At 36.0% G+C, this 16,958-nt stretch overlaps 2 protein-coding genes across 10 annotated transcripts; both read left to right on the forward strand.

Annotated features, from left to right (window-relative positions):
• Positions 1 to 3,022: 3,022 nt before the first annotated feature.
• Positions 3,023 to 7,420, forward strand: LOC104096617 (endoglucanase 6). The gene is made up of 9 exons (XM_009603009.4): positions 3,023 to 3,467; positions 3,646 to 3,858; positions 4,237 to 4,437; positions 4,759 to 4,848; positions 4,984 to 5,148; positions 5,409 to 5,693; positions 5,836 to 6,184; positions 6,586 to 6,639; positions 6,753 to 7,420. Exons 1-9 carry the CDS (start codon positions 3,249 to 3,251, stop codon positions 7,049 to 7,051), a joined length of 1,875 nt encoding a protein of 624 aa, XP_009601304.1. The 5' UTR covers positions 3,023 to 3,248; the 3' UTR covers positions 7,052 to 7,420.
• A 1,587-nt stretch (positions 7,421 to 9,007) lies between these two features.
• On the forward strand, positions 9,008 to 16,350 carry LOC104096616 (uncharacterized). 9 transcript variants are annotated; one of them, XM_009603006.4, is made up of 11 exons: positions 9,013 to 9,145; positions 9,261 to 9,339; positions 11,248 to 11,502; positions 11,608 to 11,758; positions 11,862 to 11,973; positions 12,099 to 12,181; positions 13,590 to 13,653; positions 13,765 to 13,882; positions 15,401 to 15,555; positions 15,915 to 15,965; positions 16,057 to 16,191. In XM_009603006.4, the coding sequence occupies exons 3-10, from the start codon at positions 11,409 to 11,411 to the stop codon at positions 15,933 to 15,935; spliced, it is 798 nt and encodes a 265-aa protein (XP_009601301.1). In that variant the 5' UTR covers positions 9,013 to 9,145; positions 9,261 to 9,339; positions 11,248 to 11,408; the 3' UTR covers positions 15,936 to 15,965; positions 16,057 to 16,191. The 9 variants fall into 9 exon arrangements, with proteins under 9 accessions (XP_070047681.1, XP_009601303.1, XP_009601301.1 ...); XM_009603003.4 differs by lacking the exon at positions 15,915 to 15,965 and having other exon boundaries at positions 16,057 to 16,350; XM_009603005.4 differs by having other exon boundaries at positions 15,915 to 16,068.
• Positions 16,351 to 16,958: the final 608 nt, after the last annotated feature.

Raw genomic sequence — 16,958 nt, forward strand, 5'->3', positions numbered from 1 at the left:
TAGATATGGCAGGCAATGAAATTGGTGACAAGAAAAGTTGTAAATTTATTTGTTGAATATTGCAGGTTTAGAAGATATCTAATCTTTTTGCGTTCATCAAATCGATCGGATAGTATCATCGTTAATCAATTTGAACTTGTATTTTTTTCCTTCAAAATTGGTATTAATACTCATTAAAAACATATTTTAATATTATTCTATATACTATTTTATACTGATTGATATGGTATATACGTTATCAAGATACTAATAATAAAATATATGTGGAAATATGTATTATGTATTTATTGATATGATGTACTCCCTCCATTCACTTTTACTTGACATGTATATTAAAAATAAATTTTTATTTTTACTTGTCGCTTTACGCATATCAAGAGAAGACAAAAAATTTTTCTTGTTATATCCACAATATTTATTATTTATTTCAAATCATTTTCTCAAATCCAATAAAATATGCATCAATTAATATGAGTATCATGATAAACTATGCACTTCATTTATTATTTCTTAAGGGGCGTGAAAAGTCAAATCGTACTAGTAAAAGTGAATTGAGGGAGTAAATATCAATTGAGTGTAAATTTTTATTGTTGTCCACTCTCCCCATTTTCTCTCATTAACAGATGGACCCCTTTCCTTTCCCATAATTTCTGCTTGCGCAAAATGTATCGTCTTTACCCCTTCACTTTTTTACTCCCATAATTCGTGTGCTTATTAGTCATTTATCAATTAGAATGTTACACGCTGAGGATGTTTGTTTTGCTAGGTGCAACGGTCTAATTTCAAACTGTTAAGGCAGATTTAGAATTTTAATTCGTTGGGTTCAGCATTTAAACTTATGAGTTTATATTTACTATTTATTACAATTTTAAAGATTTTTTACACATAAATTCATGCTTTATATCGAAAGTATTTGATTCAATTAAACCCGATAGTTGTACGGTGCATCCGCGTCTGACCACCCATATAAATGTTCAAGCAAAAAAGAAGCTGATTAACTTCAAACTCTCCTTAATGTTTTAGCAACTTCAACTTCAACTTCAAGAACCCTTGCTTTTGCTCCCACTATTCGAGTGCTTATATGTCATTTAACAACTAGAAATGCTCCAGAGTCTAGACGTTGAGGATGTTTTTGTTTGCTTGGTGCAACGGGCAGGTTTTGGTAGTTCCAAAATAGTTGTTAGAAACGAGGTCAAATAAAAAGGAAAACACAAAAAAGAAACAAATGAGAAAAATGTACTTTTGTTTTCGTTTATTAAATTTTGTTGAGTGTTGGAAAGGTCTGGGTATAAGGAAAAGGAATAATAAGGGGAAACAATGAGATGAGTTATTCCTTCTTTTTTTTATTGTTGCTACGGAGGAACAATTCATCAACATACACTAATTTCACAAGTGGGATCAGGCAGAAATAATGTGTTCTTAAATTTTATTAAGTAAGAATATGTCCTGTAATTTAAGTAATGGGCAGATTCTGAATTAATTTCATATATAATCACTTAAATTCACAAATTATAATAGTAAAAATCACATAACTATTTTAATCACATCAAAATATATTAACGTACTGGTAAAACAAAGCAGAAGACATCAACTGCATGAATCGTGTATTTAAATGGGTAAGTGTACTCAATCTTTCAACATAAAAGCATGAAAAGTTATCTATCATCACCCAACAACACAATAATAGATCCTTGGCTCCCTACCTTCGAGAATTCCCCACCTTGTTCTTGAGGTGATTCGAACTCATAACCTCTTGATTGGAAGTGGAGGGTGTTCACCACTAGATCAACCCCCTCTTGTCAATCCTCACCCATAGAATAATATTACTCCTTTTATCATCACGAAAGGTTATGGTTGAATGGGTAAGATCTCTCTATCCTTAATCAGAAGTTTTAGATTCAAGTCTTAAATATGGAAAAAAAAAAATCGCAGGAGCACTTTCCCCTTTAATGGACAAATATAGATTGGTCGGGATTCCAAAATAAATATCGAAAAGAAGAATTAACCCAAATAGCCACATTGGTTTTCCTATACGACACTAACAATCTCGTCTAGCGTACAGAGGATGCCTCAGTTGGCGGATAGTAACTACACGGATATCGGTTGCTTAGCCTTATATTGCCTTTCCAAGGAATCTGCGCTGCGTAACAGTTGGTATCAGAGCCTGCGCGCGGCACTGTTGGCATCTACCTGCAACTGGGCGCTGACGAGGGCTATCGGTGGAGCGACATAAGCACAGGCGCGCTTGTCACTTGGCGGGGCCAAGACGGGGCCGACCATGAAGCTAAGCGTTGGACGCCTTGGACGCGTCCAAGGGACCATGGGGCATGGCTGGAAAGAAGAAAAAAAAAGAAAACTATTTTATTCGAGTGAAGTGACAAGTGTAGAACTGGTATACTCCCTGAGTAGATTTACGATAAGTATCAGGCATTGGAGTTAAAATTAGAATTGACGGAGAGGCAAAGCCAAATAAACTATGTCCACGTACAGATACAATGATGCTTTAGCCTTTTTAAGTTTTGGCCGTATTAGAATTTTAACCACAGTTTTGACACATGGCCTCGTAGGCGAATTAACAAAGTCCAAAGGAGTCAGTAACGTTGAGTTTAGACAAATGGGAACACCCAACAGACACTTTTCTGTAACTCTTTTTGACTGCATTCTCCCAACAAACTCTTTTTCTTTTTCTTTTTCTTTTTCTTTTTTCCTTTTGGGAACTCCCCTCCATTTATCTTCGCACACATTGTCTGTCTAGACCTATAATAATACTTATAAAAAAATATTCATTGATTAATTTAACTAATGTATAATTGTATGCACTAATTTCGTACGAATAAATTTCAGCGCCGACCCTTCCTAGCAAAAACGACGAACAAAAGCACATGACACTGTCTCTTAATCCCAACCATTTTCCTTTCCCCTTTCCCCTTCCCAAACTTGAACTATGAAGTATCAATGACATTATTTTTGTTTCTTTATTTTTAATTGCATTAATTGGACACTGCCCATTTTCTAAAATCTTGGCAGTTTCTGTTCCTTCCACCATATATACTGGTTCAATCTCTTCCCATTCTCCCAATCCTTACTCTTTCTTCTCTACCATCTCTATTCTCTTCTTGCTTAATTTCATTCTTTAGAGGTCTTTCTATGTTTTAAGCTTGTAAAAGGACCTACATTGGCCATTTTTGTAACATTCACACGTATAGCCAAAAGAAGTACAGATCTACACAGTTGAGATTTCTAAGCATATGATGAAAAGTTTTGTCATGATGTTTTGTTCCATGACTCCTCTGCTTCTTATAATTGGGCTACTTCCTAATTTGGCATTTGCTAGTAGCCATAATTATGGTGAAGCACTTAGCAAAAGCTTTCTGTTTTACGAGGCTCAGAGATCTGGTTATCTTCCTCATGACCAGAGAGTTCAATGGAGGGGTAATTCTGGTCTTCTTGACGGCAAGGCTAGTGGGGTAAGTTTCTCGTCTACATTTGTACGGTCAAACTTATCTATAATAATTTTATTTGTAACTACTAATAAATCTTTATGATGTAAAAAATATTTATATTATCAGTATATATAACTTAAATTTTTTGTAAAGATGCTCACATTTCCTACTTTTAGCGTAAATATCGGATTAATTGTTGCAGGTGGATCTAGTAGGAGGGTACTATGATGCAGGGGATAATGTGAAATTTGGACTGCCAATGGCATTCACCGTTACAATGATGTCGTGGAGCATCATAGAATATGGGAAGCAAATGGGTGAAAGTGGAGAGCTTAGCAATGCCATAGATGCTGTTAAATGGGGTACTGATTACCTTCTTAAAGCTCACCCTGAACCAAATGTCCTTTATGGAGAGGTAATTAATTCCTACTCATATCCCTATTCTATTTATTAAGGGAGTCTTATTAAGGTAGTTTTGACGTAACTGGTAAAGTTATTGTCGTGTAACTATGTGGTCAAGTTTCGAGTAGTGAAAACAGCCTCTTGCATAAATCTAAAGTTGTGTACAATAGACCTTGTGGTTCGGCTCTTCCCTGGACCTCGACCTCGCGCATAGCGGTAAATTAGTGCACCTTGCCACTACTATTCCATTTTTACCAAATTAAATTTGGTGTGTTCCAAATGTCGTTTTCAATGGAATAATAATAAAGGTACTTTAAAATAAATATTATAGGCATAATTTTGACTATAATAGTAAGTTCAGTTGATGTGATATGTTCTGGATAATATATAGGTTGGAGATGGTACGACAGACCATTACTGTTGGCAAAGACCAGAGGACATGACTACTTCAAGAGCTGCTTACAGGATCGATCCAAGTCGCCCTGGATCCGATCTCGCTGGCGAGACAGCTGCCGCAATGGCAGCTGCTTCCATCGTCTTTCGGAACAGCAACCCTGCTTATGCCAAAGAGCTCCTCACTCATGCCTACCAGGTAACTAAACAATTTAATTTTAAGAGTAACATAAAGTAAAAATGATATTATATAATCACTTTTACTTGAAAGAAATCATTAAAAATATAGATGGTCATTAATCTATTTATTTGATATAAATATTAGTGGTAATCTTTTTTATATGGGCGGAGTTATTAGGCAGTTAGGATTAGCTCTGCTTTTTGTCAGACTAGATGTTGTCAGTGTAGGTTTGTTGTGAGATGTCCTGTTCTTGCATTCATAATTCTAACGTCCCAGTAAAAACTGTACCTGGAAATTTTATTTACCTGTGTTTCCTTAACAAGTGGTTACTGTTTTCAGCTATTCGAGTTTGCGGACAAATACAGGGGCAAATATGATAGCAGCATTACTGTGGCCCAGAAGTACTACCGATCTGTCAGTGGATACGCAGTACGTGCTTGATTCCAACTCTTCTCCTTTTGCATTGCATCAAGAAATTTAAGCTCTCTTTGTTTTGAATTGTTGTACATTTTGTCATTATCGCAAAAATAATTTTCGGTTCTTTTACAAATTTGATTTTAACAGGATGAATTACTGTGGGCCGCGGCATGGCTGTACAAGGCATCCAACAAAGAATATTACTTGAACTACCTAGGGGAGAATGGGGATGCACTTGGTGGAACTGGTTGGTCCATGACTGAATTTGGCTGGGATGTCAAGTATGCTGGTGTCCAGACTCTTGCTGCTAAGGTCAACTCCCTAAATTAATCCTACTTTATTTCCTACTTTTATCCGATTTAGTAAACTATAAATTGGTCACAAGTCGTACTCATGACGAACATGACTATGGTAAAATCTTAATACAAGAATCGAAAGATTTTTAGAAAGCACACTCTGTTCCTTTAAGGCTTGTAAGCAGAAGATGATTTGCAACCTAAGTTTCTTCAGCAGATGACAGAATATTGTTTTATTAGGCAAATGATTAACCTATATGTGTATTATAATTGCAGTTCCTAATGCAAGGGAATGCTGGTAACCATGCACCTGTGTTTGAGAAGTACCAAGAAAAGGCTGAGAATTTTATGTGTGCATGTCTTGGGAAGGGTAACCAAAACATCCACAAGAGTCCAGGAGGTCTCATTTTCCGCCAGAGATGGAACAATATGCAATTTGTCACAAGTGCTTCTTTCCTTGCCACTGTCTACTCTGACTATTTAGCCTCTGCTAGAAAATCCCTCAAGTGTTCATCTGGCACTGTATTACCATCTGAGCTCCTCTCATTTGCCAAGTCACAGGTAAAGATGCATGCTAATATCGATAGAGGATTACTAGCCCGGACTCTTGGGCCACAAATATATCTCATTATTTCCAAATACTGAAGTACTCATCTACTAGATATGCGCTGTTTAAATTCTTATGCACGTATTTTCTTTTTAGGTTGACTACATTCTTGGAGATAACCCAAGAGCCACAAGTTACATGGTGGGATATGGAAACAACTACCCAAGACAAGTTCACCACAGAGGTTCTTCCATTGTTTCTGTAAAGAAGGATCCTTCTTTTGTTAGCTGCCGTGGAGGTTATGCCACTTGGTTTAGTAGAAAGGCGAGTGATCCCAATCTTCTAGCTGGAGCCATTGTTGGTGGACCTGATGCCTATGACAACTTTGCTGATCAGAGAGACAACTATGAGCAAACTGAACCAGCCACCTACAACAATGCTCCTTTGATTGGTGTGTTAGCAAGACTTCATGGTGGTCAAAGTAAATATAGTCAGCTCCTTCCAGGTATTCTTGGTTAATTGACATTCTTTCTCACAATGCAAATTAACCCCTCATTTTAGCCCAAGCAAGCAATGAGGTTGCTGATAAAGTTGCCTCCATGTGACCAGAAGGTCACGGTTTTCGAACCGTGGAAACAACCTCTTGCAGAAATATAGGGTAAGACTGTGTACGATAGACTCTTGTGGTCCGACTTTTCCTCGGACCCCGTGCATAGCGGGAGCTTAGTGTACGCCCTTTTTTTAGGCCAAGCAAACGTTGGGCGAGTTGGGTCGTGACCCGTTTATTGATTTGACCTGCTTTAACCTGCTCAAATTTGACCCCAACTCTCCCATTTGCTACTTTTGTTTATAAGTAAGCTTTTGAAGCTGTGTTGCTAACAAAGAGTTTTCCTTTGCTACTTACAGTTGCTATCCCTCAGCCAAAGCCAGATCCAGAGCAAAAAGTAACTCCAGCCCCAGGTACTTTAACTAGCTAGTTCTTCTTTTGACAGTGTTTAGTTAAAATTACTTGTGCAAATAATTGTAGCCATAACAATATATGGAGAGAAATCTAAAATGGAATATATCTGCAGCTTCATCAACTGCTGACATTACTATTGAACAAAAGGAAACAGCTTCATGGGTTCACAAGGGGAAAACTTACTACAGATACTCAGTAATAGTAACTAACAAATCTGCTATGACAATGAAGAATTTGAAACTCTCAATATACCAACTCTATGGTTCTCTCTGGGGTCTTTCAAAATATGGTGACTCCTACGTATTCCCGGCCTGGCTCAACTCTTTACCAGCTGGAAAAACCCTCGAGTTTGTGTACGTTCACTCTGCTTCTCCTGCAACGGTCTCCATATCAAGCTACACTCTTGTCTAAAACCCAAAAGACGACGTGAATCTACAAAGAATGAATCATCAACTCTGGGGTCTTAATGTAAGAATTGTGCAGTTGTTTGTAACTTTTCAACTTCTTGGTTTGTAGTTTGAGTTATTAGGTGTTTAGCTATTGAAGTGTAGGTTAAATAAAGGCGGATATCTGGAGGAAGAAAGGAGCGAAGAGACGAATTAGAACAAGTGCTCATCCTCTTTCTTCTCCACTTCATTTTGTCACATTATAGCATAGTATTGAGAAAAGAGTGAGGGGCTGAGAAATTAAGAAGGTTGCTTCTCAACAGAAATGTGAAGTTGATCTTCATTTTGTAATTTATGCAATTTCAAGGTTTTCATATGTTTATATTTTCTCAAATATGCCTTCAATGGATAGTTACATTAGGATTATTGCCTTTTTAACAGCTTGCAATAAAGCAGCGCTAGTACTCCTATATTCTAGGTAGAGTATACAATTACCCTCTTAACTCGACCCTCACGACTAGAGGCAGAGCCGCGATAACGGTAATTTCAAATGTTAATAATTGAATTCTAAGTTTAATATTTATATATATTTAGTAAATTTATTGACACAAATACATGGTTTAAGCAAATATTATTGAGTTCGCCCGAATCCCGTAGCCGGACTACTAGCTCTGCCCTTGCTCAAGACATGTCAAACTGGAATTATTATCAATAGACTAGCGGATTCAGAATTTTGAGCGCTGAACACTGGCCAAAACTGTATTACTTGATCCTAGATATCTCAAAGGTACACTCCCATGTGTTCTTAAAATTATGTCGTCCAATCTCATAACATGATCATCCATTTATACCAAAAAGAATTAGAAAAAATAAAATACAAAAAGTAATACTAACATTTTATAAAACACTTACCAAATTGAACAGACTCTTTTAGAGGATATCCCTTATTAGTCCGTTCCAAAAAGAATGACACATTTCTATAATTGGAAATAATTTAATTTTAAATTTTTTAATTTTACTCATTTTACCCTTAATGAAAAGTTTTTATAATTACACAAATGTCATGGCCCCACAAAGTTTTTACTCCTTAACCTTTTAAGACCACAAGTTTCAAAAGTCTCCCTCTTTATTGTTAGCACTAATAGTGATTTGATTTTGCTTTGGGCTTTTTTTGAGTTAATAACTTTTATGGGCTATAAAACATATTTGATCATTCAAAAATTCTAATTCCAACCTTGAAATAATATATTTAAAGAAGAACTATGATTTCTTTTTAAAAATATTTATAAATTACATTACAATAATTATTTTTATGTATAAAATATTTTTAAAATTTGTATACATGTAATATCAGGTTGGTTTGATTTCGGTTTGACTTTTTTTTAGTTAAAACCAAACCAAACCAATTATGGTCAGGTCTTTTTTTCTAACACCAAACCATAGTCGGATTTTTTTTTCTCGGTTTGACTCGTATTATCGATTTGGTGCGGTTTATCGGTTCCCTTTGTACAGCCTTACTTCTATACCTTTCACTTGATACACTAAGTAAATTAAAATAAATTGAAGTGGAATAATAAAAATTAAAAGTGATTATGTATATGATTTTTAAAAAAAATGCAAAATAGCTTATAATTTCAAAATGCAATAAAAGATTATTACTAGTCATTAATATATTGTATCAAATATTTTGTGTTCATTTCACATTTAAAAGTTTGGAAGATATACATGTTTCAAACAAGTTTCTTTTATCTTTTTTTTTAATCTAAACTGCAAACAAAAATTTTCAATAAAAATGTTTATTCTCTTTCTTAAATTTCATAAAATTCAAATTCTTAAGATCCTTCTACTTGTAATATTAATTTGTCATTTAATTAATTAAAATATTTTAATATACTTAATTCTGGATATACCTTATGTTTTTTAAAACTGTGGGACCAGACATCATATAACTCAACAACTTGTCCAATTATAATTTCTCATCATAATATTCCTTCTCGAAGATGGCTGTCTGTATTATGTCAAACCACTTTTCAAGAACACGGGGAACTTTTCTCCTCCTCCATCTCCGTTCTCTCTGCATAATTTCGTCTGATCAAATATCAATACCGAATAAGTTCAGGTACTTTCTCTTCCTTCGAGAATACAGTTGTTTTGAAGTGAATTAGGGCGTTTTTTTGTACAGGTAAGATTAAAATTTTGAGTTTTGAAGTTCTTTAGGCCTTTCATTTATGCAGATAATTAACACTATTAAGTAAAGGCGTTATTATTAAGCTTTGCTGGAAGTTGATCTTCTACTCTCTGTTGATCTGATAGGTATTTGAGCTTGTGCATCTTATCCGGAATTACTTCAAGTTTATGTTCTGCGTTTTAAGTTTTTATTTCCCTTCAGAATATGACTTTTTTTCCTTTTCCTGGTTAATCTGGAATGAATTTATTGGATAACGTTTGTGGAGCTTAACTTATATACACTGTCAGGTCACCTAGGATTTGTAATCTTGAGAATAAGACAAGTTACCTGCTACAATAAGTCAATTTAGTCTTACAGTGTAAAATGGTACAACCCACGGAGAACCACACCCCAAAAGCTAGCTCTTGAGGTGGGAGAGTCCAAGGCAATATAAACCCCACATAAGCATATTGCAATACCGATGTAGCATTCAAGTCACATACCTTGCAATGGACCATAACAAACCACCACGCTCCGCATTCGTCGTCCTCGATGGATCCACATTGGGTAGCTTTCACTCTAACACAAGTAGGTAGCCTTACGCAGGTAGCCGTTTTCGAGTCAGGTGCCTAGGCACCGTCGGCTAGCTGTGCGCTAGACATTTCTTGCCCCAAGCAAACACTGCAATATCGGCGTCACCATCCACTACACATGGGCACAGAGGGTGGTGGGTGCCTTTGAGACCATTGAGACAACCCAGGTAGAACCACACCCCAAAAGCTAGCTATTGAGGTGGGAGAGCCCAAGGCTATATAAACCTCACATCAGCACATTGCAATACTGATGTGGGACTCAAGTCCCATAACTTGCAATGGACCATAACATAAAAGTTCTTTACACTGTCCATGTATGTAATTTAAACTCATGTTTGTGTTACTGGAACTTAGTGGCACTTTTACTCACCTTAGTAGTAAGGAGCTGCTACTTCTAGCGGGCAGTGTACTAGTGAATAGGACAAGTGAATTGAGATTGCTGATGACTGATGGAGGTCGAGGATAGAACATGTTGTGTATCTCACCCTTGTCTCCTTTTGCATATTATCATACTGTATTCATAATGAGATATCAGTCAATGATTCGGGCTTCTTTTGATTACCCTTATAGGACTCTTGATTTTAGGTGCTACTCCGTGTACTCTTGGAGTTTTTGATTTGAATAAAGAAGTTGAGCCATGCATGTATTCACTCCTAGAAGTGGCTTTCTCCACAAGGGAAATAAGTGATCTTGGTTTAAGTGTTTTCAAGATGCTAACATACCCTTTTTCTATCTGGATAGCAGTCTTAATTAATGCGGAATGTGATTTCAAAATGGGTATTTTCACTTCCTTCAAATGGTGTTGAAAGTCTTGATGTTACCTGAATCTCGTCATGGTAGCCTGGTCGGATGGACAATGGTAATAGATAATAAACTTGAAACCTTATGTAAAAGGGTTTGGAAAAGGAAGAAAGAGGTAAGATAGGAAAATGAGGCAAACCTGCAGTTATTTGAGTCATGATCTCAATACACTGCCGATGACATGAATCCAGGAATACTAGCTTTGGGCCATAAATTTTCACAGATGAGGTCCTTTGAGACTGATATGAATAAAACTCATCATATTAGTACAAAGTGCATTTTATAGTAAAAAGCAGAAGTACCTAAGCCATAAAGTGCAAAAAAGTGCTAGGGGCAATATTGAGACCAAATGGCGTCACTAGCCATGAGTACACCTTTTAAACTTAATATTCTATCCATCTCAAGTCTGGTTTTAAGTGGATGTTCATTTGCTGAATCATCTTTAAAATTTTAAGAAACCTGTCATCCTAATTTCCAGAATTTTCCTCCGTAATTGAGGTTGGAAATAATTGTTTGACTATTTCTTTATTAATGGCTTGACTACCAACATATACTTGAGCTTCCACTTTTTGGAGTCAACTAAGTGATTGTGTGACATAATATCCAAGATATATTGTGCGTACCGATATCAAAAACATCAACTTCCTACTATTGTGTCAGACCTTGTTGGGGAAAGAGAATCTTCTGGCCCCTCTTCATACCCTGTTAAAGATAACATCAATCTTCTCTAGTCAAAGCTTGCATGATAACACCCAGAAGAGCTTAAAAGCTTTATATCGGAGATATGATCTGCAAATCGCGAAAGTTTTCTGTCGTAAGATATGATCTGCAAATCGCGAAAGACTTGCCACCAGACCTTTGTAGAAAGTGATTTCATTATGATACAACAACTGTCATTCTTCTACATCTTTAAAGGTAATTGGCAACAATCATAAATAGTATATTTTCCACTGTGAAGTTGGGATCTGTGAGTTGGGAATGCTGATTATACTTGCTAATTCTGGTTTCACTTAATTCCAGTTTCAGGTTTGCTGGCAAACATAAACAGCATGGGTGATGGTCCTCGAGGAATAGAGGTGTTTGAAGATCATTTTCAAGCTTCAACATCTGGTGAAGACTCTGTACAAAGCCCATCCTTATCTAAATATATAGAGAGTAATGATTCTTTGAGGTATATCTTCTAAAAGGCATCAGAGGTGAATAAGAGTTACATATTTGTAAAGGAATTCACTTATTTTTATTTGTTTTATTCGGCTTCTCCTGTATTAGAATAGATCCATTAGTAGATCGTGGACTAGAAGAAAATTGAAAGGTGCTGCTTCAGTGTTGAATTTGTTTAGCCTCAGCAAGCTAACTTGGATGTCTGGCGCAGATGGTCAAGAAAAGGTACATATTATTTAAAGTTATCCTCTAACTGTCTAGCTTGCATTTTCCTACTTAATTGTTCTGAAGGTCATCATTATCTTTGGGGTGGTGAAGAGAAAGATTACAGATATTATCATGCCTTGCAGGTAGTATTAACTGCTGCAGAAGTAGAATCTCTTCGGTCAGAAATCACTGCTTTGGAAGAAAGAGAAGCACATTTAAAAGCTCAGTAAGATTTGATACCTCCATTTTGGGCTCTCTCATGCCTTATGCAACCCATGCTGTTTTTCCTTAAACATAACCGTGTGTAGGGTTGTTTTCCCTTTGATGGTATTGTGCTTTTGTTTTCTTATTGTTTCCCAGGCATTTAGCAAGTTGGTGTGGTTACAATTATTTCTAGATAATAGTACTTTACCTTAAAAAAAAATACTTATTTATAGATTATATGGTTACAACAGTTCATCATTCACCGTGTTCAATCCCTAATGCTTGTGAGGCTCCTCTTCAATCATCATGGGCGATCACTGTGAATATCATTTTGAGAATTCAAAAGCATAAAAACTCATCTCATTTTTAAGTGTATCATCAGTGTAATATTAACATGTTCACAAATTTAAATCTTTTCAACTTCTAACAGAAGTGAACCCAAGGATTTGAGTCAAACCGCCCCTGGCTTTGGTTCAACGGCAAAAGTAGTATGGCAAGGATGTATAATAGGTTCAGGTCACGAGTTCGCATTCTGCTGCTGAACCAAGTCTGGTGTTTAAGTGCAGAGGGGTAGAGGGATGACCCCATTATCCACTGAGTTTCAAAGCGAGAAACAAGGGATATCTCGGTTAATGAAAGCAATAGAATTGGGTTAAAAACATGAAAATTTGTTGCAGTTTTCACTTTCCTTTCAAACAAAGAATTTGTTAAAGGTAGAGCAATGATGAGTATCTGATGGCAAAGCTGCTTAATGTATCTCCAAGACTCCAACTCCTACATGGGTTCCGAATGTCCTATTATGAAACACTTTTATAAGAGGAATCAGTAGAAGGTGCTGCATCAAACATGGGTACAAAGACCTAGCAAGAGCAATTGAGTGGACAGATCAAAATCCAATACAGAAATTGGAGCCAGAGATGTGAATTGAATGTACTTTAGAATAAAGGTCTCCTCACTGTGATGGGTCCCTGATTCTAAAACAAGGAAACACAAATTGCAATTGAAAACATGACTGTTTTACTTTAAGCGTTTTTGTCATTTATAGGCATAGGGAAATCCATATCAAATTTCACTTGTAGAAATTTTATATAGCATGACTGGCTTTCCCAGAAAATGAGAAGACCTGATTTATCTATGTAATACCTTCTCTAAACAGCCTCCAAAATCCCTTATTGTTATGCTACTATCACCTAATAACGAATGAAACTTTATATAAACAGTTGAGAATGGAGTCCAAGTCCCAGTTGAAGAAAAATGAGGGATCTTCTTTCGTGAAAAATGTGAAGTACTGTTCAAGGATAACCAATTAGTCCTACAGAACATCACAACTAACTAATGTTACAGAGAGGAAAAGAGACTTCAGTAAAAGTAATGACTACTCCGTCAAAAGAGTATTGTCTTTTTGATTTTCATTATTTTTCTCTTCACAGATTAGAACACATTGATGAAGTAGTACGGGCTGCACGACTTTCGGGCTATTTGGACATGAGAATGGTATTAAAGAGCCAGCAGCTATCGTCATCTTAACACTGTTTGGATTTCAGACAATACTTCATCGAATTTACATTTTTTGTTCCGCAATTTTATTCTGCCTTTTTTTGATAGAGATGGGCAACTTTACCTGGAGAACCTCTTCCTGTTGATGACACTGATGTTGATGATTGGCTTCCGAGATTTTTTGTCCTTCAGGGATCGTGTATCTTCTGGTATTCGTCAAGCACTGGTAATTTTTTCAACAGTTTAAGTGTCTGCTGGCATGCATTTCTTGATACTCTCCAACTACTGTGTAAACATGTTATTCCAAGCTTTTAATGGTGTACTATCACACTGTATTTTTTTACCAGCCCCTCTATTAGACAGCTTTTGAATTTTGCATCATATGAAGAATTTTTCAACCATTTATTTAGATGGCCAGATAATCCTTAGATGACGTCTTAGAAGTTTTTGCCGATTTATTGGTATTTATTACAATCTAATGGACCACCTTGAATTTTTTGGTATCTCCTAGATGTTATTTTTAAGTCAAGTTTAACTGGTTTGAGATATTAGGGACTAGAGATGTCATTTTTTTAGTATGTTACTATCCTTACCATTCACAACCTCAAAAATCCTCCAGCTCACCCACACCTCGCAAGCAGGTGGGTGAAATATTCATATATTAGGTCAACAATGTTTCAAGCTCAATTAAACATTTTGCCAAATAGACCAATAAATGGGGAGTGTAACAGAACAGCAAAAAATGGTAGAAGGCAGTATATGGCTGGGGATGGTGAAAAAATCTGAAAGAAGAATGGCAGACTCGACAAACCTATCTTTTGGAGCGGGGCTAGATGGCTAGTCCTTATAAACAGGGTGCTAGACTCACTACTAACAAATGTATGTCACTATTTCCTATGTCAGTTAAGGAAGAGAGATGTAAAGTGGAATATCTACATGATGCTGAAACCTTGGTGGATTACATAGATTCCATATACAACTCGAAGGGGATATACTTTTGCCTTTTAGATGTACAAATTACAGCACCATCTTAGTGCTATATGTCATTAAAAATTTCCTTTACTTGATGATAAAAAGAGTTTATGTACCTAATAATAGGGAGATGAAAATGATACAAAATTATACAAATAAGGGGGATCAAAATATTAAAGTTTGTGGCTGTTGTGGAAGTGAGCTTAGTTTGGTTTTAGTTTGATTCAGAACAAAAGAAAGTGCTTTTGCTTTGTAGAGGTGTTTTCTTCTATTTCGCTGAGAACAAAAGTGTTTTCACAAGAACTTAAAATAAAAAAATAAAAAGAAATGTTGTTTTAGAAAGCTTTTTTTTTTTTAAAGAACCTTTGGGCGAAGCATGGCCTTAATTTCCGTTTCTAACCCTCCACCTCTGCTACTGCAGATAGAGCAGGGGCAAACACCTGTAGTTGGAGTAGTAATTACATTATCTATATGGAATAGCTCAATCTTGAAATACCTCACCTTACAGTGGCATATCTCTTGTTTCTTGACGATCTGTTATGTGTTCCTGTTATCTTTTCTTGATTTAATGGCGTAGCTTTGTTTATATTAATTTCATTCAAAATGCTTCCAATGTTCAGCTGCAGTATGTATTTTATATCCTTGGGGTTTATCTTCCTAAATTAATTCTGATACTGTCCTAACTCCTATTCTATTTTGATGAATTTGTCTGATGTTTCCCAATGCTACGAAGATGTTAGTTCCTGATTAAATTTGAATAAGCATGTCGCAGATCTAGGCCCCCAAGATTCAACCCTTCTATCAGATATCATTGAAGTTGGAACCTTACCTTGCCTGATACGAGACAATGAGGACAAACGATATTGCTTTTATATCTCAACTCGTTATGGACTGAGATATGAATGCTCTAGTATATCTAAGATAAAGGTAATGGTTTTTTCTGGATCCTTTATTGTTAGTAACCATTCTGATCTCTATCTTGAATTGTTGGGCTTGATGAGTAAGATTAAGTCCCCGACTTGGTGACATTTGGAATTTGAGAGCATTTTTTAATGGACCCGCTTTGGATGTTTACTTTGTTTCTACCCACCAAGTGCCTCTCAGATTGGGGAATCTTAGTAGTCCACATGAACTTTCACCTTGTTGGTGAGGGTTCGATTCCCAGCCTTGTAATCCCTCCTCCATTTCCCCTTTCCCTCTCCCCTAGGCATAATAATTATTTTATTAGAAAAAAGTGTCTATCGGATAATCTTGAGAGTATAACTTGTTCACTTTTCTTGACATAGATTTGTAAAATATCACAATAGTAATCCATCATTTGTCCCATCTCAAATAAGGTAACTATCATCTGATGTATATATTACAAACATAACCAATCCTTTTTCATCTTCCATTTGCATGCTCTGTATGTTTTTTTTTCCTTTTCAGGTTGATTCCTGGTTGGAAGCATTACAGACTGATTGCAAGCTGTGATCTGGTTGTACAACATTTCATCAGTTGACTAGGAATTGACATCATGATCTGCCATTGGCAGCAACAAACTCTAAACAAGCCAGATTTGGAAGCAAAAACATATACTATCATGTTTTCAAAGTTGGGCTGCAACTTTTTAGTGCTTACCTAGTGCATTCTGTACATAGTCTAGCATACAGCCGTTGTACAGTATTGAAGTTACATTTCAATAAATACATATCAACATATGCCTAAGAAGGATTAGCTGCAGACTGATCTTGTCATGCACAACTTTAAGCTTGGTATCTACAAAAAGAGAGAGCTTCCTGGCTCTCTGTAGGCAAGGCATTCTCAAATCATATAAGTTTAATACTTGTTTAACTATGGAGAAAAGATGAAAGAAGCATGTCCAAATGCAAATATTAATATGGTTGTGAATGAGGTAAACCTTTTTCATAACCAATTTCTGGAACATATCTTAACGAGGTACGATATTAGCTTCCGTTCTTCATTCTTTTGAGTTGGTATTTGATCAGAAGTAGGAGGTTCCAAGCGACTTCTAAAATGCATGTTGATGAGCATATTGGTTGATGTTCTTGTTGCAAGTTGGTGTCTCCTAATTAAGTAGGTGTATAGAGTAATACAGTCAGACTTCTCTATAATAACATCCATATATAACAATACTTTTCTATAAAAGCCAAGCTTTTTTGCAACCAATTTTTATGTTATGTTATAATATATGTTCTCTATAACAACACTTCGCTATAACATCCAAAAATATTCGGACAGACGAGGCTGTTATAGAGAGATTTGACTGTAATAATGTAATATGACCCATTCAGTGCTATCTAAAACTACAAGCAGGTGTATCCGGTGAG

This window comes from Nicotiana tomentosiformis, chromosome 12 (assembly GCF_000390325.3).
Source record: "Nicotiana tomentosiformis chromosome 12, ASM39032v3, whole genome shotgun sequence".
In the NCBI taxonomy this organism is placed as follows: Eukaryota; Viridiplantae; Streptophyta; class Magnoliopsida; order Solanales; family Solanaceae; genus Nicotiana; species Nicotiana tomentosiformis.